General features: G+C 50.3%; 1 protein-coding gene across 1 annotated transcript in view; it reads right to left on the bottom strand.

The window, feature by feature from the left end:
• APCDD1L (APC down-regulated 1 like) overlaps nt 1–23,512 on the bottom strand; it is a 52,298-nt gene extending 28,786 nt beyond the window's left edge. Inside the window, exon 1 of the mRNA XM_058562412.1 lies at nt 23,402–23,512. Coding sequence (XP_058418395.1) covers nt 23,402–23,450 — 49 coding nt within the window. The 5' untranslated portion in view covers nt 23,451–23,512. The remainder of the gene's footprint in view (nt 1–23,401) is intronic.
• Between the last annotated feature and the right edge of the window lie 616 nt (nt 23,513–24,128).

The raw sequence follows: 24,128 nt of genomic DNA, 5'->3' as shown, positions 1-24,128 counted from the left end.
GAGGGAGACCCTGAAGCCTTCTGAGGACTGTGTGAGGAGGGAAAATTAAGGATTGTATGGGAAAGGAAAGTTATAGGACAATCTCACTTATGGACATGGCTGCAAAAGTCCTAAAGAAAATATTAGCAAATGGAATACAGTCGCATATAAAAAGACCATGCATTATGTCCATATTGGGTCTATCCCAATAACGCAAAAGAGTTTAATATTAGAAAAAATCTATAAACGTCTTTCACCACATTCACAGATTAAAAGAGAAAAACCACACGATCTACTACTCATAGATGCAGAAAAAAGCATTTGATAACATTCCACACCCACTCATAATTTTTAAAAAATCTTATCAAAAGAGAAATAGTTTGAGATATCCTTATGCTGATTAAGGGCCTTACCAAAATCACTGCCTTAAATGATATTTATTAATGGTGAAATACTGAACTTTTGAGGTCAGGAATAAGAAAGGATGCCACCATCACGAAGGATACCAATTACTCTCAACATTTACTGAAGGTCCTAGAAGTAAGATAAGAAAAAGAAATAAAAGGGATAAGAACTAGAAAAGAAAAAATGATCACTATTAGTGGATGATATGATTATCTTTGTACAGAACTCAAAATCTACAGAATAATTATTAGAAACAAAAAGAGTGTTTAATAAGATGGCTGGGTAAAAGAAATCGATGTAAAAAATCGATTGCATTCTGTAACAGCAACAAATAGTTCGGTGGGGGAAAGATACCATTTACAATAGCAGGAAAAAGTATGAGGTACCTAGGAATAAATCTCATAAGAATAAGCAAGATATATTTGGAGAGAATTATAAAAATGTATTGAAAGACATTAAAGAAGTTATAAATAAATGAAGTGATATATGCATGGATAGGAATTATCAAGAAATGTCTGTTCTCTACAAACTGATCCATAGACACAATGGATTCCAGTCAAAATCCCAAGTTATTTTATTTTCTTTAGGATCTTGACAAGATGGTTATAAAATTTATATGAAAGAACAAAGCTGTCAGAAATTGAAGAAAAATAAGACATAGGGGCATGCTGTATCAGAGATCAAGAATTATTGAAAACTAGAGTAATTGTCACATTGTATATACTCTGAAGAGATAAATAAAATGACCAGAATAGAGAGTTCAGATACTGACTCACAAAATTTATAAGCTTGATATATGACAGGACTGCTGATCAGTGGGAAAGGGATGGCTATTCAATAAACAGGGCCAGGACAATCAGTTACCCACACGGAAAATAAAAAGAAATTGGACCCCTTCCTCACACTATACCCCCAAATCAATTTCCAATGGATAAAAGACTTAAATATAGATGGCAAAATGCTAGCACTTTTAGAAGAAAATGTAGAAGAATGTCTTTATGACCTCAAGATAGCAAAGAATCTCTTAAACAAAATGCAAAAAGTGTTAACACTGAAAGACAAGCTTTAAATATGACTACATTAAAACTAGGAACTCTGTTCCTCAAAAGACACCACACAGAGAATGAAAAGGGAAGCCAGAAACCGGGAGAAGATACCCACAACCCACATAACCCACAAAGGATTAATATACAGGATATGTGAAGAAATCCTGCAAATCTGCAGGAAAAGACAAACAATACTATAGAAAAATAAGCACAAGACCCAAGCCTGCATTTCACAGCAGAGGAAACAGAATGGTAAATACAGCTATGGAGAGACATTCTAACCTATTAATAGTCAGGGCCGTGCAAATTGAGACCCAATGAGGAAACATTTACATTCATCAGATTAGTAAAAATTACAAATTCCAAAAATAGCCAGTGTAGGTGAAGATTAGCAGGAACCCTGCTGGTGGGAACATATGTTGGGATCCAACTACTTGGTGAAACAATTCTTGTAAATTAACTTTATAAAAGCCGACAACTCAAGGCCAGCAGCTTACAAACACTTTCTGTGGCTCACAGAAACACGTCTTACATCAATACCCAATATGTACGCATGCCTATGAGTGCACACACATGCACACACACACACACGTATGCACATGTGTGCACACACCCATGCACACGATGGAAACAAGTTTCAGGAAACAATATTGACTCTCACTACGAGACATCCACTCTGAAGCATTCTCTTCTCTTTCATTTAAGAAAACACACTGGTTGGCCCCTGCTAATGTGATTTCCTGACCCATTAATAGATCATGACTCAGATTTTATAACTCTTACACATGTGTACCTGGTGACAAGTACAACAATGTTTGTAACAGCCTTGCTTGTAATAGCCAAAAACTGGAAACAAATAGAATGTTCATAGACTGAAGAACAGAAAAATAACCCACAGCATCTTTGCACATTAGAATATTATACAGCCATGAAAAAGGTATGGACTGCAGCCACACCCAACAACATGCACACATCTTAGAAACATCATATGGAGGGACAAAAGCAAGTGCAGAAGAACACATGCAGTATGCAATAACTTTTACATAGCTCAAGAACAAGCATGATTAAAAAATACATTCAGGGCACACATGCCCTGAAAAAAAGCAAGGAAAGGATAAACAAAATCTAGGAATGAAAGTAGATGCGGGTGGATAAAGACTCTGGCAGTGTTCTGGTGTGAGAGATGAGTGCATAGGTGTCATTTTATGTTACATTTCAGAGTATACATATTTTTGTAGTTATCAAATAATATGGAATAAAAATGTACATTTGATCAAGTCACTCTCCTGTTAAAATCCTTCCCATTTCAAAGTTTGATAAAGTCCAGAAAATAAGAAAATCTTTCTTATTTTCTCAAGCACTCTGCACCCACACACTCTGACCTACTGTCCATTTTTATCACCCCTGGTGCTATTGACTGAACATTTGTGCCCCCCCCCCCAGTTCCTATGTTGAAGCCCTGCTCCCCAGTGTGATGGCATTGGGAGGGGGGGCCTTTGGGAGATACTAGGTTTAGAGGAGGTCATGAGGCTGGAGCCCCCGTGATGGGATCAGTGCCCTTATAAGAAGAGGAAGAGACCTGAGCCCAAGCAATGTGAGGACACAGCAAGAAGGCAAACCAGGAAGTGGGCTCTCACCAGACACGGAATTTGCTGGCACCTTGATCCTGGGCCTCCCAGGCTACAGGACGGTGCGAAATACATTTGTTGTTTAAGCCTCTGAGCCTGTGGTATTCATAGAGCAGCCTGAAATGACTATGACACCCAGCCTGTGCTCACCCCAGGGCCTTTGCCCCTGCAGTTCTCTGCCCCAAGAATGCTCTTTTTGGACCTGGCTCATTGTCATCCTTTAGCTCAATTGTCACCTCTTCAGTGAGAACTTCCTCAGGACCCTGTCTCAAATTGGGCCCTGCAGTGCTCCCTAGAGCCTGCTGCCCCCCCCCCCCCCCCCCCGTCCACTGCCTCCCTAGGGAGCGATGGGTGTTCCAGTCACTACCTTCTCAGCACTGACCAGTTGGTGCGGATCAGGGCACTGGATCACGTGCCTCTTCAGCTGACTGCGAGCTCAGGGAGAGCTGGACGCCTCTGTCTCGCTCAACTGTCATCTGCCGAGACTGGACCCGTACCTGCCAGGGTCACGCAACAAATACCGGCCTCCAGGTCAGCTGCATGGTTTGCAGCGCCCAGTGCAAATGGAAAAAGCAGAGCCCTTGTTCAGAAAGCATTAAGAATTTCAAGACGGTGACAGCAGAGCATTAAACCCAGGGCGGGGCCCTTCTGAGCCTGGGGCCCGCGTGAGTGCCCAGGCCGCACGCCCGCAGAGCCGGCCCCCTGCAGATAAGCGGGGAAGAACTGAGGCCTCACCAGGACGTCACGGGCCCGGGAGTCACACTGCGCCACCTAACCGCGAGCTCGCGGTGACGTCCCCGCTGCATCTGCCTCTCCTCGGGGAGCCGCTCCCCCCCACCTCGCACACACCTCTTCTTCATCCTCCCTGAAGGCAGGGAGAATGGCGGGGGGCCTGCGGCCGGAGCCCAGGCTGCACCAGACAAATCTAGGTTGGAATCCAGGTTGCGCGGCTTTGGGCGGGATGCTGGCGCTTCCCTTCAGGAAGCCTCGGCTCCCTCATCTCTGCAGTGGGTTCAGAGGCTCGCTCTGGGGAGAGAGGTGACACAGGTGAAGTCTTCACGTGGTGTCTGACAAACAGAGTGTGTGTCATTCCTGTTGCCACACAGAACAAGGAACGTGGGCCTGTTACCCGGGGCTGTGATGTGACATGTAAGGGTCCCAGCACACTCCACTATCCACAGCCACCGATGGGCCATCAGCAGAGCAGAAGGGCCACCTCCCAACCCTCTGCCAGCCTCCACAGGAGGGGCCAGGACCCCCGCTCTAAGGTTGGGCACCTGGCCCCCCTCCCCAGGCCTCTGTTCCCTGAATGCAGCCACGTCACTCACTCCCAGCGGTGGGAGCGAGGACAAGTGACAGAGGGGGCAGAGAGCCAAGCACGAGGCCTGCCATGCTGAAGGGGCCACGAGGCTCACTCTTTATGACTGTTTTTATGAGCCGACGAGGGCGAGGGGCATTTCTATTCAGGCCTGCTTCCCCCAAGGTTAATGAGTTCAGGTTGGTTTTCTGAAGCCTGAAAAGAAATTTTAGAGTATGCAATTACTGCTTTTATTTAGCAATAACCTGGGTCAGGCGTGGGAGAGCCACGAAGAGGAACAAACCGCCTTGTGGCGCCAGAGGGGTTCATGGCTCTGCCCGGGAGCCAGACCCAGACAAATCGTCTGTGCGGCGGTGGAGAGAGGTGGGCCTCGGGGCCGGGGGCATGCCCCTGTTTAGCACACACGGGAGCACCTCCCATGTGCAGTCGTGTGCTGGGCACAGCCCAGCACGAGAGCCAGTTCTGCCCTCAGATCACAGATGTGGTTCAAGTAATCTCACGGATAAAACAGAACACGTCTGACATACACATGGAGGTTACAGAGCAGTTCCTCTCAGAAAGACTAGCAAGGAGGGCTCCCTGAGGTTGGGAGCCCTGGGAAGTGACATGTGGGGAGTAAGTTGTGGCTGCCCAGCTGGGCCCAGTGGAATTGAGGGAACAGCATGTGCAAAGGCCCTGAGGAGGGGCCAAGCTGGGCATGGACAAGAAAAAGATGGAGAGCTGCTGTGGCTGGAGCTCCACATGCAGGGAGAGAGTGGGGCCAACAGGCGGGAGGGTGGGGGGCTGCCTGGGAGGAGCAGGCCCCAAGGCTCAGGCAGGTGTGGTGGTTTGGACTTTATCCAGAGGCACCAGAAGCCCTCGGAGGAGACTCCATGCAGGTGCAGCCGAGGAAGCCTGGGGCTGTGCTGTGGAGAGTGGGGCGGAGGGGCAGGAGACCCCTGGGGAGGCTTCCTGGCGGGCCAGGCAAGAATGGGTCCTGGGCCGTACGTGGAGGAAAGGGGCCTCGTGTGATCGGCACTGAGGAGGCATCATTAATAAGACTCTGATCTACTGTTAAGTGAAAAAAAAAAACATAGGTTGCCCAACCTACGTGAAAAGGAAAAGTCACAATGAGAATTTACACATGTGTATTATAACGTCTCAACCCCCAGACCTGGTCACAGGGGCCCTCTAGGCAGTGAGACTGCACGGCCTCTGCATGGGGGGAGAGGGGTCGGGGGCCCTTGGGAGCAAAGAGCCCTGGAGGCAAAGCAGGTTTGGTGGGGGGACTGGTGATCGGGGTTTGGGGGGTGAGTTCGAGGTGTCTGGGGGCCACACCGGGGCGAGGGTGTGGCAGTGTGCCGAGGCGTGGAGGCCCGAGGGGCAGGCACAGGCCTGGGAGAAGGAAGCTGGGAACCGGCCAAAGCCGCCCTGGGAGTGAATTCTCCTTGGGTGTCCAGGGCGGCCTGGAGCCCCTGCGCTGGACTCTCCCGCACTGGGGGCGGGGTCCACCAGGAGGGCCGAGGAGTTATCAGGAAGGGCGCACCCGAGTCCTTCTTTCCATGGGGCACGTCTGGGACATGCGGGTGTGCACATGAGCAGAGAGGGGCGCAGGGCAAAGACCCTCAGAGGCTACTCTGGCCAGTTCAGGAGCCACAGGAGGCCCGTGGGCACCTCGGTGTGGCCAGTGCGACCGAGGAGCTGAGACTCTGAATTTTTAATCAACTTTTAATTTTAGCATAGTGTCAGATTTACAGAAAAGTTGGGAAGATAGTAGAGTCCCCATACACCCCACACCCAGCTTCCCCTATCCTTAACATCTTGCACCCATGTGGGACATTTGTTACAGTTAGGGAACCAGTATTGATGCATCACTATTAACTAAAGTCCACACTTTATTCAGATTTCCTTAGTTTTTACCTAATGTCCCTTTTCTGAGAAACTGGATTTTAAATTTTATTTAATTTAAATTTAAAAACTAAAAATCAATTCAGTTATTGGAAAACTTAAGTTTTGGAACAACTTGGGTAAGTGCCTGTCCTTTCCAACCATAAATTTTATAAAACCTAAATACAGATTGAGTATTTCTGAGGGAAATTTTGTGTCTGAAACGGGATGTGCTGTAAGTGTTAAATACATACCAGATTTCGAAGACTTACTATGAAAAAATAATGTGAACTATCTCAATAATTTTAAAAAATTGATTATATGTTTAATAATATTTTGGATCTGTTGGGTTAAATAAAATATATAATTAAATATTCACCAAATATATAATGTCATCTCATTCTTTTACCATTTAAAAATGTGGCTACTAGAAAATTTCAAGTTACACACGTGGCCAGCATTCCGTTTCCATCGGCCAGCGCTGGTTTAAGGAGAGGAAGCCCGTGAAAAGGGAGAGGAGGAACATTTGGAGGAGTAGGGGCAAAACCTCGAGGGGGCAGGGGTGGCAGAAAGCAGAGGAGGGGAGGGCGGGGTGGGCCCCGTTCACCTCGCCTGCATGAAGGAGGAAGGGAGGAGGGGGAGGGCGGGGATGGGCTTGGGGGCCAGGGCTCACTCAGAAAGAGCCCAGGAGGACAGGATGTTCTCTGTAGAGGAGGGGCAGCGGGCAGTCTGGGGAACCCTTTGAGGGGGGTCTTGGCAGAGGCACGGGAGGCCTGACAAGCAGGGCCAAGGACTCAGGGGGTCTTTTTGAGGATTGAACGAGGAAACTCTCGAAACGTGCCCTGGGCTCTGGAAGTGGCAGTGCGAGCGAGATCCGATGATACTAATCCCTCCAAAATCGACGCACATCTGGTGCAGACAGCTGGACTGATCCGGGGCTGGCGGGAGGGCAGGGTAAGATCGGCCTGGGCGGAGGCTGGAGGAGGCAGGCAGGACGGTCACGTCCACTCGGTGTCCACCTTGGGTCCACCTTGACAGCCGCTTCACAGAGGAGGAGACTGGACCCGCTCGTGACTTACTCTGTTAGATTCCTGGGGCGGCCGTAACAAGGCGCCACAGACTAGGGGCTCAAACCACAGAAACTGACTGTCTCACAGCTCTGGAGGCGGGAAGTACCAGAGTTGGTCTCTTCTAAGGTGTCTCTCCCTGGCTTGCAGATGGCTGCCTTCTTCTCCCCGTGTCTCTTCACATCATCTTCCCCCTGAGCAAGTCTGTGTCCAAGTTCCCCTTCATATGAGGACGCCAGTCATACCGGATCAGGGCCCACCCTAGCGACCACATCTTAACTCCATCGCCTCTGTAAAGACCCCATCTGCACATAAAGTCACATTCCAAGGTCCTGGGGGTTATGACTCCAACATATGAATTCAACCCACAACACTCACCCAAGTTCACACCGCCAGTGGCAGGCAGGACCCTATCCAACCTCTATTAATATATTCTCATTATTAAAAAATAATCCAGTGCAGGGAAGCAGAATTCCCTTTAGGACACTCCTCAACATCCTTCCCCCATTCCAGCAGCGACCATTCTTATTAGTTTGTGTATCTTTCTAGACCTTTTTTCTATGGAGGAATATACATAAATATGTGTTGGTGGGGGGCAGGCTGTTTTTAAAACAAAATTTATATCTCTGTTCCAGTGAAAAACCCAGCTAATGAAAATTATGTTTCAAAATAGACTGAGATGTTCTTTGTGCTAACTGTGGTACACTTTGTCTCATTTGCAATGGAAAAGTCCCTTGTTTAAAAAAAAAAAACAAACATTATTAAGAGGCCTTACAACACAAACCACATTTTCCAATTCAACAGCGTACAGGGTCAGCCAGACAAAGACAATGTAAACGAGCCTCAAAAGTGTCTTGCTCAGTAATGAAATGTGTTCAGAGGGGCAGCGTGCTAACCAGAGCTGGTGTAGGCGAGCTGCCGTGCTGCTGAAATTTTAGCCTCCGAAATGAAGCCCTTCAGTAATTGGGAATGTATTCAGGGACACTTAAGTGCAGGTTCAGATAACACATTTCCTGATTAACAAGAATGTAATTTCTTGAAGAGAGAAGAAAAGGATTCCGTTAACACCCTTGGTTTTCCTGAATTGGCCCTTGTGCAGAAGGAAAGGCCACAGGCCACTCGTCCAGGGGGAAGCTGATGGGGAGACCCTCGACCCAGCAGAGGGGCTTAAGGGGCCGGCAGGACTGAAGGAGGAGGTTGAGGAGAATCTGTTTGCACCGGCCACTCGAGTTCTGTTTGGATCTGGAGAGCAGCCAAATCCACACCTCCCGTCCTGATAACCTTGGACCAACCTTGGACTCCACCTGAATGTCAGCCTCCCGGATGGCGGGTCCTGAGCTAGTGCTGCTTCTGGAACATGCCGCCTCCTCCCTTGTCCTTGGAGGCTCCCCCATGGTTTTCACCTCCTGGTGGAGGTCGTCGCATGCCACTGGCCACTGCTGCTGCCTGGCTGAGCCCATGGGCCCTGCTCTCACATCTCTACCCCCTTTCTTGGAGTCTCATCTCTGTCACACGTCCTCCTGGGTGGCCGGTCCCCACCTTGGCTTCAGAGCCCTCTAACTCTTCTTTTCCTCTACCTGCTCTACTAATTAGGACACAATTTGGCTGCTATGGCAGACCCTCTGTAACAGTCACAGAAGCCAGGGGGAAGTTTATTTCTCTTCTGCAGTTCGGCTGGCAGAGCTCTCCAGAGCCCAGGCTCCTTCTGCCTTGTGGCTCTGCCCCATCCCTGGGTGTGACCTTCATCTGCACGGTCCGATTGGGCTCACAGTGCCCAGTGCAGTGTGTCTGCATTTCTACTCGGGGAAGAAAGAAGGGGCAGGCATGCCTTTCCTGCTAGTCACACACATCACTTCTGCTCCCAAGCCACTGGCCGAGCCAGCTGCCAGGGAGGCTGGAGAATGCTGTACCGTCTCTGGACGGCCACGTGCCCAGCTGAAGACAGGGGTTCTTAGGGCATTGAGAGAGGAGAGAGAATGGGTGCCAGGAGACCCTGTCCCTTGACTGACCACACCAATGGCCACGCCTGCTGTCGTCGGGAGAAATTTCTTCTGCAACAGCGCTTGCCCTCCGCTGTCTCAGTCTCTCACACTGCCAGCTTCTCATAGCCAGGACCCAGGAGATTTGGTCCCATAAAATTTAATCACTCGACCCACCTTCCTCAATCCCAGAACTGCTGGAGAAAAGTCCCCAACAGGCACAGGGACCAGCACTGCCTGGACAAGCTGTGGCTCCTCATCAGTTTCTAGTTCTCTTCACCTGGTGTCCCGCCCGAGCCTTCACCACCTCCTGAAGCTGCTCCCCCGCCCCTACCTCCCCTGCTCCGGGGTGGGGGCGGGGGGTGACTCCTGCCTCCATCACCAAGACAACAGACACTCCTGTTCTCAGAGCATGAGACCTCCCAGCGTGGGGTCCCCCTGTGCTCCAGGATGCCGCTTCCCCTGCCTCTAGACCCCCTCTCTCTGGCTCCATTCCCCTCTCTCCTTTTCTGTGATGGTCAGCTTCCTTTTTCTGGTCCCTCTCAGAAATATTCAAGCCTGCTCAACTCGCTCTCGTCCCCCTTGGCTTCACATCATCAACTGGCTACACCTCAACTCCCCCATTTATTCTTTCAACAAATACTTTGTGTGTGCGCCTACTATCGACCAGGCATTTCCATCTCACACCAAGATTTTTTTTTTAATCTAATATTTTAGCTTTTAAATAAAGATGGTACCTAGTTAAAAAATAACCCCCTGACCCCACCAACACATGGGCCATTCAGGCTGTCGAAGTGAGCTTGCTCTGATGCAGATCCGTGTGTCACTCCTGGGATGAACACCCATGAGCTCCCCACTGGCCTCAGAATGGAGCCAAGCTCCTGGAGCAGGCTGGGGGCCTCCGTGATGAGCCCTCGTCCATCCGGCCACCTCTTACCACACCTCTGAGCCTGAAATGATGGTGGCGCAGAGCCTCCTTCCTCCACGCTCTCTCGGCCAACTCCTACTGGGCCCCCATACTCTGCCAGAGCCCCCCCCGGCTCAGGGAGGCCTTCTCGGATTCTTCAAGGGGGCGGCCCACCCTCTTGGAGTATCCAGCACCTGCACTAGGATGTCGTGGCTGCTGCTGTCCGCACGTCTCTCTCTGCAGCCCCCTGTGAGTTCTGTGAAGGAGGGGCCACGACTCCGTTCAGTAGACAGTGCCTTCTGTGCGTAAGGACATAGTTAAGAACATCTCTGCTCTCAGGCGCTTAAGCCCAAACCGAATTCTTGATTTCCCCCACCTCCACCCAATCCCTTCATATGGGCTACAGCTAGCCAATAAGGCTAGTTAGAAAGTTAGAAAACAAGTTAGAAAAAGGCACAGCCCCCCTCTAGGGCCCTGGGCTGGGCTTCTGGAGCACAGACAGCATTTTTCTCTTGTAGAATGAACAACCCACCCAACAGTACATGGTGGCCCAACCACCAGTCTCCATTCCTCCCCATCCAGCTCCCATCGGCCCCCTAATATCAGACCACACATCTGGGAGTCCTCTCTTTATCCCCTGTTGTTGGATACCTTCAAGATACATTCAAGTCCTAACTCCCAGTACCTGTGAAGGTGATCTTGGAAATAGGGCTTTTGCAGAAGTAATCAAGTTAAGATGAGGTCATACTGGATGAGGGTGGGTCTTAATCCAATGACTGGTGTCCTTAGAAGAAGAGAGAAATTTGGACACAGGCACAGAAGACACAAGGAAGAATGCTGCATAAAGATGGAGGCAGAGATCAGGGTGATGTGGCCAAAAGCCCAGGACCGCCTGAACCACGGGAAGCAGGAAGAGGTGAGGAAGAGGCTCCTCTAGAGCCTCTGGAGGGATCACGGCCCTGCCAATACACTGATTTTGGACTTCCAACCTCAAGAACTATGAAAGAATAAATTTCTTTTATTTTAAGCCACCAAGTTTGTGGTACTTTGTATGGCAGCCCCAGGAGACTCATACAGCGCCCATGTCCAATCCATTGACCAGTCCTGGCTGTTCTGCCTCCACAAATATCCGGAAATAGTTCCACCTCTGTCCATCTCCTCCAGGGTAACCCAGCCTTCATCACTGCCTCCCAATGATCCATTCTCCACTCACCAACCAGAGAGCTTTTTTGAACCCAAAACCTGCTACTGGCTTCCCAAAGCCCTTAGACTTGACCGCAACCTCCTCTGAGGGCTTCAGATCCCACACGAGCTGGCCTGCCCACCTCTCCGACCTGTCTCCATCATTCTCTCCCGAGCCAGCCATTCTGATTTTCCTTCAGTTTCTTAAACGGGCCCAAGTGACTTCTGTCTTAGGGCCTCTACCTGCTGAGCCCCTACTCAGGTTCCTTTCATCCTGGATCTTCACATGCTGGCTCCTTTTCATCTTTTAGGAGTGAGCTTCCATGTCACCTCCTTGGAGAGGCCTTCCAGGGACACCTCATTGGGCAGCCCCACCTCCCCAGTCACTGTCACATCACTCCCTTTCTTTCCTTCATTTCATAGTGCCATCGCCATCGGTCATTTTCTTGCTTATTGTTTTCTTATTTGTTGTCTGAGCTCCCCGCCTCAAGCCCACCACCTAACTACAATGCAAGCCCCGCGAGCGCCGCACCAGGCCCGTTTTGTTCACTATTGTGTCTCCAGGGTGTAGAACAGTGCCTGGCACATAGTGGGTACCCACTGAATACCCACTGAAGAACTGAATACTTGAATGAAGCAACATTTCCACCACTGAGTTGAAGTTATATGAAGTTATCTAAAAACATAGTAAATACATGCTCATTCATTTAAGCTCTCCTAAATTAGAATTTGGAGGAGAGAGAGAAAGAAGTTTGTCTTTGTACTTAAGTAGGATAAAAAAAGAAAAGAATTTTCTGAGCTAATTATCTATGTAAATAGGGAATATGTTTCACCCTCTTAATAATGAACTCCAGCAGCTCTGGCCTCAAACACTCCGAGAAGCTCTCTGGTGATGAACATGCAAATTCCAAGTGATTCTATGCCCTAGTTGAAGCACTTACAGGATTCTGAAGACTCAGGGTCCTAACCTCTCCTCCCCAGGCCCCTGTCAGCAGCAATAATGAATGCCCTGGATGGGAATGGACTTGGCTCTTTATATGTAGCGGGGAACTCTGACTTCTCAGGAAGTCAGTCTGCCCCTAATCACCATCAGGGCCAGAAATGCATACGTCTCTGCATGGCCCCAAGCAGAGGCAATTCCCTGAAAGCTTGGGGTGGGGTTTACTAGGAAAAAGCAGCTAGTCAATTACAAGGTTACGACCTTCTCTGAGATTTCAGTGGTTACTTTAAATTGACACCCTGCAAAAGGCAGATGAAAATACAAAGTATTGTTAAGACCAGAGAAGAAAAAAGTCCAAACGCCGATTGCTGTAAAAGCCCAGGTACTCTCGCTCACTGGCAAGTTGGTTTTTGTCTCAGTAACTGTGGGTTGCAGTTAAGGAAATTGGAACCCATCAGAACTTGGCTAAAGCTGAGGGGCCAAACAGTAGACTTAAATTTCAAACTATCCAGAAACCACACCCAACCACCAAAAACACATGTTAAAACAACTCTAATTGTATACTTCAAAGAACAAGTAATTTCGTTTTACTGTGGTTACTGGTAATTCCAAGCTAAATACATCCATGTCCTGCTCTCTGTTTTTACACATATTTTTGGGACAGAGTAAGGTTGGGCGTGAGCTATTGCTTTTCTTCCCCTTCTCTGTATAATTTAATATTGAGGCTTGGGGAGGGCAGCTCAGATTTTGTAATACACATTGAGCTCTGGGGATAGCTAACAATGAGGAATTATTGTGTACACTATTTAGCTAACTGCTCAGAGAACATGGTCTCAAAACAGACATGGAGGCATATTGGTTAGGTGCACTGGTTGCAAGCAACAGAAGCCATGTCTGACTCATGTAAGCTCAAAAGGGATTCCTTGGAAGGCCACAGGTGCTCACTGAACTAAGGGATGCTCTGGGGATCCAGTTGGTGCAAACTATTCTGTAGTTTCTCCAAGACACCCCTGTGGGCATGATGCATTTTAGCTTCTGGTCAGTGCACTTAAGATTCAGGGTCCTGGAGCAAGCATCCTATTTGCTCAGTCTGAGACTCATGCCTGGGTGGAGGGGAGGCACCTTGATTGAAAAGCCCTCCAGGATTAGCGTTAATGAAATCTTGCCATTAGCAATGGAACCTAGGCAGGCAAACTCAGCACTTGTCCACTGCTGTTTTGTTTCAAGAAAAGGAGGACTTGGGAAGGGGGTGGAGCGGGGATTTCTCAGGGCAAAGGCTCCACTGCTAACAGGAATGTCAAGTAGCACAATGAATCTCCCTGGCATTGGTGAAGGACCTCACCTTCCCTGGTTCCTCTCTGTGGTGGGCAATGAGTCTCCTGGCCCCTAGGCTGACCATGCAGAGAGACCGCTAGCACCTCAGGGCCACCAGGGAGCAGTGAGTTCTGGGTTACTGGGTCCAGTACCTTGCATGCTCTGGATGGGTCCTGAACAACCAAGAGCCCACCAGGCTGCAATCTTTCCAGGCCTCTGCCCCTTCAGAGGCATCCTAGCCCAGTGGCCTCCATTCCTCAGGTGTCAAATGGTGATAGCAGCAGTACCCAAATCACAAGGCAGTTGTGAATATATAACATAATGCTCCTACAATGCTTAACAAGAGCAGGCGCCCAGTGGACGTTAGCTATTGCTGACATTGATCCATCTATAGCTGCAGTCTGGCCTCAGTGACCCTATTAGGACTCCAGTGCCCTGTTCTGAAGCTCCATCCACTTGACTGAAGACAGGGCACCTTTGGCATCCCCCTCTCCTTGCAGGAGGGAGTGTACAGGATCCTGTCTAAGTGTCTGCATGGTTGGGACTCTGCTGTTCTCCAAATCAATACCCAGGAACACCAGCCTGCTTAAGAGCATCTCTACTGCCCAGGACCCCTGATGCCATTTGAGGGTGATCCCACTTCTGACACCAGGACCCAACCCTGCAGCCAGGTCAGGTTTCACATTACTCCTCCTCCATTACTTCTCTAATCAGCCTCTACTGCTGAGGTCATAGCAAGCCTAGGGAATTGTAAATCTGGGAGCCTGCAAACCCAGCCCCTTTCCTTGGAACTCCCAGCCCCAGATGGAACTGATACTATAGGAAATACAGAAAAAACATAAAGATGAAGAGAGAAATCACCCATAATCCCACCTCCCAGAGATAACCACTCATTTCACGTTTTCTTCTAGTTTTTTTTTAAAGTAAGGATGCCCTCCCGTGAAAACATAATTGAGATCAAATGTACATACACTGCGTTTGTGTTCTAATATTATGTCAAAAATATCTTCCCCTGTCATTCAATGTTTTTTGGATATATAATTTTTTGTGGGTGCATAATTCCATCAAAATTTATTTAAGTCATTGATTAATGCTGAGTAATTAGGTTTTGGTCTTCTGGCCTCCCTTTCCTCTCTGGCTCCCCGAGTATGACTTGGCCCTGCCTCACCCACCTCTCAACTGTAGGTTGATCACTTAACTTCTCGAATCTCCACTTTCCAGAAACACCTGGAGGGGGGTGCATCCCACCCACCAGAATGGGCCCTTCAGATACAACACTAGGTGTTACGGACTGAATTACATCCCCCCAAAAGATATGTTCAAATCCTAACCCCCAGTGTGAATGTGACCTTATTTAAAAATAGAGTCATTACTGATATAAATAGTTAAGATGAGGTCATACTGGAGTAGAGTGGCCCCAAATCCAAGATGACTGGTCACCTTATAAGAAGAGGAGAAGAGGCACTGACACACAGGGAGAAGATAGCCATGTGACAACAGAGGCAGAGGTTGGAGGGATGCATTTAAAGTCAAGGAACGCCAAGGACTGCCTGCAAATACCAGAAGCTGCAAGAGACAAGGAAGGATTCTGCCCTACACGTTTGAGAGGGAACATGGCCCTGCTGACACCCGGATTTCAGATTTCCAGAAGTGTGAGACAGTAAATTTCTGTTGTTTTAAAGCACCCAGTTTGTGGTACTTTATCCAGTAGCACTAGGAAACAAATACAGACTTCCTAAATCTCTACTTCCTGCAACGTGTGGCACCATCCCACCCACTGAGGGGGCCCTTTGGATAGATCACCAGGCAAAGACAACCCAACCCCCTCACACCTTTGGAAGCAGGAACTTGGGCTTCTGACTCCTTTCCCTTACACTGCACCCCTATCCTCCTCTGACCCCGTCCAGCCACCATTTCTGACCCTTCCTCCCCAGCTGTGCTCCTGATGTCCCAGAATGCCTTGCAGCCAGCCCTAAGAAGCAGCGTAGCTTGGACCCAAGATTAAAGCCCACAGGACAGTGTCCTGTCACTTCAATAATGACGTGAGTGACATCTACCAAGCACTTGCTCTGTGCCTGACACTGCGCTGAGCTTTCCGTGTGGACAGTCTCACCTGCTCCTCACAGCACCCCACGAGGTAGACGTTATTTTGCAAAGGAGGAAACTGAGGCACAGGATTAAGTAATTAACAAGTCAGTGGAGCAGCTGGATCTTGGATGTGGGAAGCAGAATTCCAGAGCCCAGCCCACAGTGCAGTCATTGCAGATGGATCATTAGGATCCTTCCCTCTTCAGTGACTCTCAGATTAGCACCTAATTGGGGATTTAAAAAACCGTTCTTGTTAGCAGGCCTGTGATCCTCTCCATTAAGTCACGTTGCGTAAACCGTTGGCCCAGATGCCTCAGAGCATGTGTATCTCCTGGTGCCCAGACTTTGCTCTAAACCCTGGTTATTTCAAGCAGGCAGCAGGGCAGGGAGGTCCCTGCCCGAACTCTGAGCTGAACTTTCACCAGAAAGGGGCAGTTGAGGCACAAAGCTTGGTGGCCCACAAATCTCAGCCCCGGGGCTTCCCGGCTGGAAGACCTTGAGCGCATGGTCTCACTTCCAGCTTCTGTAAAACGGTGTCATCGCATAGGGAGGTCGTGAGAATCAAATGAGGTAACGTGTACAATGCGCTTAGCACAGTGCTCGAGCTGTGTCTCTCCCTCCGAGCAAAGTGGGTCTCTCTCTCACACGCCCCCCACACATGGTCATTTATGGTAAGAACATCCGTCCATCTAGTTTGCCCTCTGGGGAAGTGCACACTTAGCCTATAGCCCATGTGCCACCGCACATGTTTCAACGGAGTAAACGTGAAGGAGATGAGGAACAGTAAATTCTCCTTCAGGAAGCTTGGGTGATCAAACAGCAAGCTGGGAAAAGTTTCAACATATGCAGGGGACAGCCACTTCTCTAAAGACAAAGAGCACTGACAAATCAATAAGAAGATAAACATTTTTTAAAAGTCTAATATAAAAATAGGCAAAGGATATGACCGGACGGTTCATAGGAAAATCAGCACAAGGGGTCCCTAAAAATACAAATAGATGTTCCTCTTTGTTTGTAATTAAAAGAATGCAAGTCAGGACAACCAAGCATTGCCACCGGCAAGATTTGTAAAGGAGGATACTGATGAGAGTTGGTGAGGATACAGGAAACCAACCCTCTTATGAGGGAGCAGCATCCATGGGGAGTGTTGACTGGTGTTACTCGTTTGGGAGGAAGGCTGGGGAAGGAATTTAATACATGTTTTGCTGCATCAATTCTACTGCTAGAAATTTACAGCCAAATCTGCAGGTGAAGGGGAGTTTGGGGGCAGAGTTCTAAGCAGAAGGAGCAGCATGTGTGTGTGGAGGCTGTGGTGGGAAGGAGTGCGGCTTGATGGACAGGCTGACAGACGTCTGTGTGACTGCATCATGGTGGTGGCTGGTGGCCACCGTCTTCTCTGAGGAGGAAGAAAGCTTGTCTGTGAAGTTGTGAGGATGAGGGTCTAATAGGAACTGAGGAGCACAGGAAGGGGTAGAAGAGAAGGAAGAGTTGATACAAAGAGGGGAGGGTGGTGAACATGGCTGGGTCACGGGTCCCACATGGAGGGTCTGGCTGAGACCGAGCCCCATAAATCACGAGTGCCTCCAGTTAGTGGACTTTCTTACATCCTCCATCTTGACAGAATATAAGCATTTTCAATTTCAAAATGCCCCCTGAAAGTGGCTGACGGCCTCGATTAGATGCTGGCGTTGGTGGTGGGGAGAAGAGATGAGGAAAAGGACACAGAACAATGACCCAGGGGAGGCGGCTGGGGAGAGGCCGTGGTCCCGCCCTGCTCCTCATCCCAGGGATGCTGTGACATGGGGTCACAGCAGAACCTGTCTCAAGTGCTGAAGGGAGTGCCGTGCTGAGCCCGGGCCAGTGGGACACCCCTGTGAATGCTGGTGCGTACAGCCTATGGCCATTACTGGCATCATTACTAGGCACTGAATTTGGGGGTGGGCAGTTGGGGGCCCAAAAAAACAAGTTGAAAGACATGTCCTGGCACTAGGAGGTTGGTGGGGCTCCTTAGAATCAGAGACTTTCAGGGCTGGAAGCAAATCCAGGCCAACTCCCTAGCCAATGCTACCCACCACACAATCCAGTTCATTCCTGGATGTCTCCAGTGATGGGAAATTCAGTACGTCCAGAGGCATCCCATTCCTCCCCTGCTGAAAACCCTTCAGTGGACCCTCCATTGCCGCTGACATAAAGTCCAACTCCTTCCCAAGGCCCCCATGGCCCTCCCTGCTAACCCCTGACCTCATCCACCCCTTGCCCCTCTTACTCTCTCCTCACCAGCCCCAATGGCCTTCTGGTCCCTGAACACATCACTGTTCTCTTTTGCATCCTGGCGTTTGCACATGCTAGTCATTCTCCCTGGATGTTCCTTCTCCTTCTCCTCTAATAACCCTTCCTGTTTTTTCAGGTTTCAGCTCACATATCAGCTTTTTAAGGAGGCCTTCCTTCACCTCCCAACCCAGGCTAGATGCCCCCGGGCCTACTCTGTATAGTGCTCATCACTTTTGTAATTCATTGCTCATTTAAGATTTAATTACCTGGGCCGGCCCCGTGGCTTAGCAGTTAAGTGAGCGGGCTCTGCTACTGGCGGCCCGGGTTCAGATCCCGGGCGCGCACCGACGCACCGCTTCTCTGGCCACGCTGAGGCCGCGTCCCACATACAGCAACTAGAAGGATGTGCAGCTATGACACACAACTATCTACTGGGGCTTTGGGGGAAAAAAGGAGGAGGATTGGCAATAGACGTTAGCTCAGAGCTGGTCTTCCTCAGCAAAAAGAGGAGGATTAACATAGATGTTAGCTCAGGGCTGATCTTCCTCACAAAAAAAAACCAAAAAAGATTTAACTACCTATTTGACTCAGACTTCCACGAGGGCAGGAAGCTGCCTTATTTGTTCCTTTGTCTTCAGCGCCTTATACCAGCGAGTGGCACATACACAGCAAGGCACCCAGCGCACATTCCTGAATCAACTCACTTGGGCAGCTCTTTCCTGGACAAGTCTTCCTTTATCATCCTCACTAGACCCCAGCGCTGAGTGCTGTCATCATCCCCATTTCACAGGTGAGGAAGCTGATGACGACAGCTGGGGCTGGAGGAGGATTACAGGAGACAGCATACAAGAAGGGCTGAGCATTGCTCACAAAATAGGAAGTTATTAACTTTGTTGCTGTGGTTGGTATCACTACAATAGTCATGGTGATCTTGGAGATACACAGAACATCAGAGTGGGAAGAAAATACAGCACCCACCAAAAGGAGACAGACATTGAGTGAGTCCCCCAAGCTCAAGCTGAATTGGCGACCGGCTGAGAGCAGGGCCTGTCTCTTTCTTCTCCAGGTCTGGGGAGTTTAGTGCAGGGACTGGCTCTTTGCAGTAACAGCATGGAGGGGTCACTAGGTCCTTGGTGTCAAGTACTGACCACATGTCATCTCATTTAACCTTTCTAGCACCCCTGGAGGCCAGAGTTATCACCATTCCCAACTCACTGATGGGGACATAGGTGACAGAACAGGAAGATGACAAAGCTAGGGTGGGACCCAGGTCTCTCCAGTTTCTAAGATGCTGCTCTCAAGCTCCCTGTAGCACACAAAAGATGTGTTAGATTCAGCCAAGTCCAGCTGACCTCCAGGTGCTCAGGTGGAGGTCCTGGGTGGGCACCAGTCCTGCCTCCCAGCTGTCTCAGTGACCACAGAGTCGCTGGTTGCCCCTCCAGCTGGGAGGTCTGACATTCTCTGGGACATACTGTTCACTGTGACACCTCCACTGCCCTGCTCCTGCGGTGCAGCTCACTTACCAGGTCTCACACGGTTTCTGTATCAGGGTCTGTTGGAAACTCTCTGAATATCCAAGGGGGCAGGGGGTTGGCTTTGCACAAAGAGGCTCCTGAAAGCCATTCCGATTTAAGGAACAACCACACCATCGCCCTGGCCACAACTCACGGCCACCCGCTGCACCAACTTCAGAATTTAGTTCCTTCCCTAGGATCTCCCTAGTTCAGCTTAGTTGTCCTCAAGTTCAAATTGATTTCCGTGGCCTCCCTTCCTTCGCACTGGGCTGTTGATCTTCATTTCCCAGACTGACTTTGGCGGTGGAGCACTGCATCTTGGAAGTTTTATCAGGGGCTCATTCTGGCTTAAAGCTTTCATTAACACAGTTAACTTCCAATACGTTGCACAAATATTTCTTCATGTGTAGCTTCTAACTGGCTTGCCATCCAGATGGTTTTGAAATCAAGGAAGCCGCTATATTTGCATTGAGCTGGGTATTTTGAATTTGGAGATTACAGCCTCGGTCAGAAGATAAGAGAAGCAGCTGGCCAACGATCCGTCTGCGACGAGCGCCTCGCAAAGCGGCAAGAGGAAGTTTCCGTTGATAATTTTCCTTGTTTTAAATAACTAATACAATTAGCAATCCCTATTCACATCTGATTTTTGGACGAGTGTATTTAAGATAATTTTCTTCCCGGTTTTTATTCTCGGTTTTGAAACAGAGCCCCGCATCAAGAACTACTTTATTATGGACTAGCCTGTGATTTTGTTCTAGTTAATCTGTCTCTAAATGATAACTTGTCATCGCAAAGTATATGGCTGGAGATAAAAGCAGGACTGAAATTAGAAAAAAAAATACAAATGAGGAAAAAAAAAAGAAGCTGTGGTTTCTCATTTTCCCCCTCAAGCATAAATTGTTGAGTAAGGAGATTTTTAAAAGCCAGAAATTGCCGTGGAGGGAACCAATGCTGGAAGCTGGAGACCTGGCACAGGACACATCTGGCATTACAGGGTCTGGAGGAAGGTCTGCTGTACTGGGTAACCAACTGCACTTCCCCACAGCCTCACTCCTGTCATCCAGGATGAGGACGTTGTCATAGACGGAGGGAGGGAGAACAAACGAGAAAAGTCAATGTCCAAATTAGAAACTACCTAGCCTATGTTGTTTTTCTTGGGGCCCTACTGTGCCTTTGACTTCCTGGTAGCTCAGAACAAGAATAACAAAATCCATCCAACCCGGCGATTTTGAGAGATTCATCTGAAAAGCCACCAGTGGAGTTTGATCTCTCCATACCAGTGGTTCTCAAACTGGAGCAACTTGGCACCCCAGGGGACATTTGGCAGTGTCTGGAGACCTTTGGTTGTCATAAAGTGGGGAGGTGGTGCTATTGGCCCCTGGTAGGCAGACGCCAGGAACGCTGCTAAGCATCCTAGAGTGCATGGGACAGCCCCCACAGCAGAGAAGAATCTGGACCACGTCATCAACGGTGCTGAGGCTGAGAAACCCTGGTGTGTGTGTGTACTCAATGTGAATTCACTTGGTGGGGCCGTTGGTGTGCATTCTACACAAAGTTTCTGGAATGCGGAAACGTGAAGCTCAGGCATGCCTCAGCTCAGGTACCCAAATTATGTAAGTATCCGAAGGATTAACGGGGTTCTGTTTCCTTTCACTAAAGGAAAAGGATCTGGTTGCCTGGTGATGCAGCCAGTGGTGAAAAAGGCTTTTGAAAAAAGGGTTCAGTGGAAACCTGTGCCCGGCTTAGAGCAGGGACTTGCAAAGGCAGCCAGACCAGGATCGCTGCCCTTTCTAGCGTCGGTGTCTGAATCCAGGGCCAGCGGGCTCTGGAGTGGCCTCCTCCACTCGCCTCGGGCCCATCCTGTGCTCCTGGATTCTCTCCTGTGGAATCTGTCTCACTCACGGTGGGGAAAGGTCGCCAAGGAGTGAAGGAGCGGGACTCCCTGAGAGCAAGCCGCGATGCTGGACTTCCAGTGATTTTATTGGCATGATGAGCAGCTCAGGGCTGCCAAGGACAACAGCTCTGTGCTGTGACCAAGCCTGCAGGTTTCTGGGGCAATCTGTCCTACTGCACTGGGCTGTCCCATCCCCATGGGGTGGAACTGCGTGGGGAGGCGGTGGAGGAGAGCATAAACACACACGGCTCCTCCCTCTGCCTTCCCATCTCCGCGCCCAAAGGGAAAGGGCAGACCCTTCTCTCAGCCGTCCCCTCTCCACCCCCTTCCACTTGGACGTTCCTTAGCCTATCTAGTGAACGAACACGCTGTCTTGGCCTATTTTTGCATCGATGGAGGACTCCTTGGCAATGGAGAGCCGTGTGACCTCTCGCCTCCAGCCCTGGGACAAATGTCCCCTTTTGGTGGATGTATCTGCAGCTCCTCAAACTGCTAACTGCGCCCCCTCCCCCCGACCTTCCTCCAGACAACTCCTATCTCTTCTCCGAACACCTTCCTTAGAAACTGGGGTGGGGAAGAAGACTGTGATTGAAGAGCTCCTGTAGGTGGACCTGACTTTGCTCCTGCCTATAAAGGAGTAAAGAGTGCTCAGTGGGACGTGGGCAGGACCTGACAGCCCCGTGACACAGGCTGCTGTTTCCTGAACCCTTCTTGGCGCCAGGCAGCACGCTAAGTGTTCTGCTGCGTGCCTCCTTGTAATCCTCACAATAATCCTAGACAGAGGGGAGGATTTTGTGAGCCCATTTGACAGATGAAAAAGTTGAGGCTAAGCGAGCTGATGGACATGCCTGTCCAAGGCCACAGGTTGATATGAAGCTGATCTGGGCTTCTGAGCCAGGTGGTCTGACTCAAGCACCAGAGTTCTTTTTTTTTTTTAATTATTTTGTTGAGGTCATACTGGTTTATAAAATTCTGCAAATTTTAGGTGCACATTATTATATTTCAGTTTCTGTGTAGACTGCATCGTGCTCACCATCAATAGTCTAGTTTTTATCTGTCACCGTACATATGTGCCCTTTACCCCTTTCGCCCTCCCCCCCTCCCCTTCTCCTCTGGTAACCACCAATCTGTTCTCCTTATCCATGTGTTTGTTTGTTTATCTTCCACATACGAATGAAATCATACAGTATTTGTCTTCCTCTGTCTGACTTATTTCGCTTAGCATAATAAGGGGCCAGAATTTTTAGCCCTTCACAATGTGAGGTGCTTAGAGTGGGCCTGGGGCAGGGCACGGTTCCGCCACTGTGCTTCTTATTGTAATTTTTGTCAATGGCAGCACACCGCGGTCAGTTGGCATTTGTAGCGAGTTTTGCCCATCCTCACCCCCTAAGAAAATCCAGCGGGAGAGCAGTTAGTCCTGGAGAAGGCACTGTCTCTTCTACCAGGGGGTTCTGGGGTCCCTTGGCCCCCCTGTCAGGCTTGCTGGGCACCAGCCTGGCCCCAGGGTCACTGTACCCTCCTCTACTTCTCCCCCAGCTCTGCTGCAGGACACAAGCCCTCAGCACCCACAGGTCCAGGATTCAATGGGCAAGACCAGACCCTGCAGCCTTGGTCTGAGTTACCTGGGGCTTGTACCTTGCCACGGGAGTCTCAGTGGGCCTGGGATCCTCCTGCATCGTCTTGGAGGTCCCGGCTCCCCTGCGGTCCGGCACCAGGAGCTGCTCCCTGTGCCTGGAGGCCAGGCCCGACCGGCGGCGCGCAGGGCGGAGGGCGGCGCATACGGCGCGGAGACGCGGCTCCCTCGCGCAGAGGCCAAAAGGAGCCTGGAGGTGCGGCAGGTGCCGGCCAGGTGAGGCTGGAGAAGAGCGCGCAGAGCGCAGCATCACCGGCCTGGTGCACAGGCCCACAAGGCAGTCCCCAAGCACCCTCAAGGAACGTCAGACGGCGAGCTCCTTCCCTTCCGACCTCAGGTGGCGAGTCGGTGGGGGGAGGGCGGCACCTACCTCCCAAAAGCACGAGGACGCAAGCGTAGGGGAGCATGGCTGCGGGCATCCCGTCGGGGCTGGCAGGAGACGGCCGCGGGGGCGCCTCCACGGTGCGCGGAGAGGAGGCGCGGGCGCGGGGCTCTCGGGCGTCAGCGGACGCTGGCGGCCCGGCTGGGGTCCTGCGAAGAAGTTGTAAGGGTCCTGCGCCCCCCTCGGCGCTCACACGCGCTCACCCTCCCGGGCTGTTGATCGTTGTAAGTCGAGCTGCGCACTCATAGGTCCAACTTGCCAGAAGAGGTGGAGACAGACCCCGGCGTTGCGCTCACTCCAGCGCAGCGCGCCCAGCCCTCTGGCGCAGCTCCTCCTGCCATTCAGACCCCCTCGTCGACCCCCCTCCGTCCTCTGGCCCTCGTCTCCCCCAAAGTCTTTGCAATGAGCAAGGAGGCCTCCCTCAAACTCTTGTCCGGGCCAAGCCAGAGCGGTGCGCCCCTCCCGCCAAAGCGCACCCCTAGCCAGGTTTTCCCCAGAGGGGCAAGGGGGGTGTGAGGGGCACTCTTCTCTGACCCACTGGGTCCCCGGGCCCCCAGAGTTTCTAGTCAGGCCTTCCAGATAACTCTTGGAAAAGTCGCGTCAACTTGGAGCCGGGCGAGCACAGGAGCGCAACGAAAGTAGCCAACCTGGGGCGCCCAGCAGCCGGCAGGCGCTCTCCGTAATTAGTTCGTCCCGCTCCAAAGAGCATCTAGGC

The sequence above is a fragment of the Diceros bicornis genome, chromosome 19, assembly GCF_020826845.1.
Source record: "Diceros bicornis minor isolate mBicDic1 chromosome 19, mDicBic1.mat.cur, whole genome shotgun sequence".
Lineage (NCBI taxonomy): Eukaryota > Metazoa > Chordata > Mammalia > Perissodactyla > Rhinocerotidae > Diceros > Diceros bicornis.
This window is presented reverse-complemented; position numbering and strand designations above follow the sequence as displayed.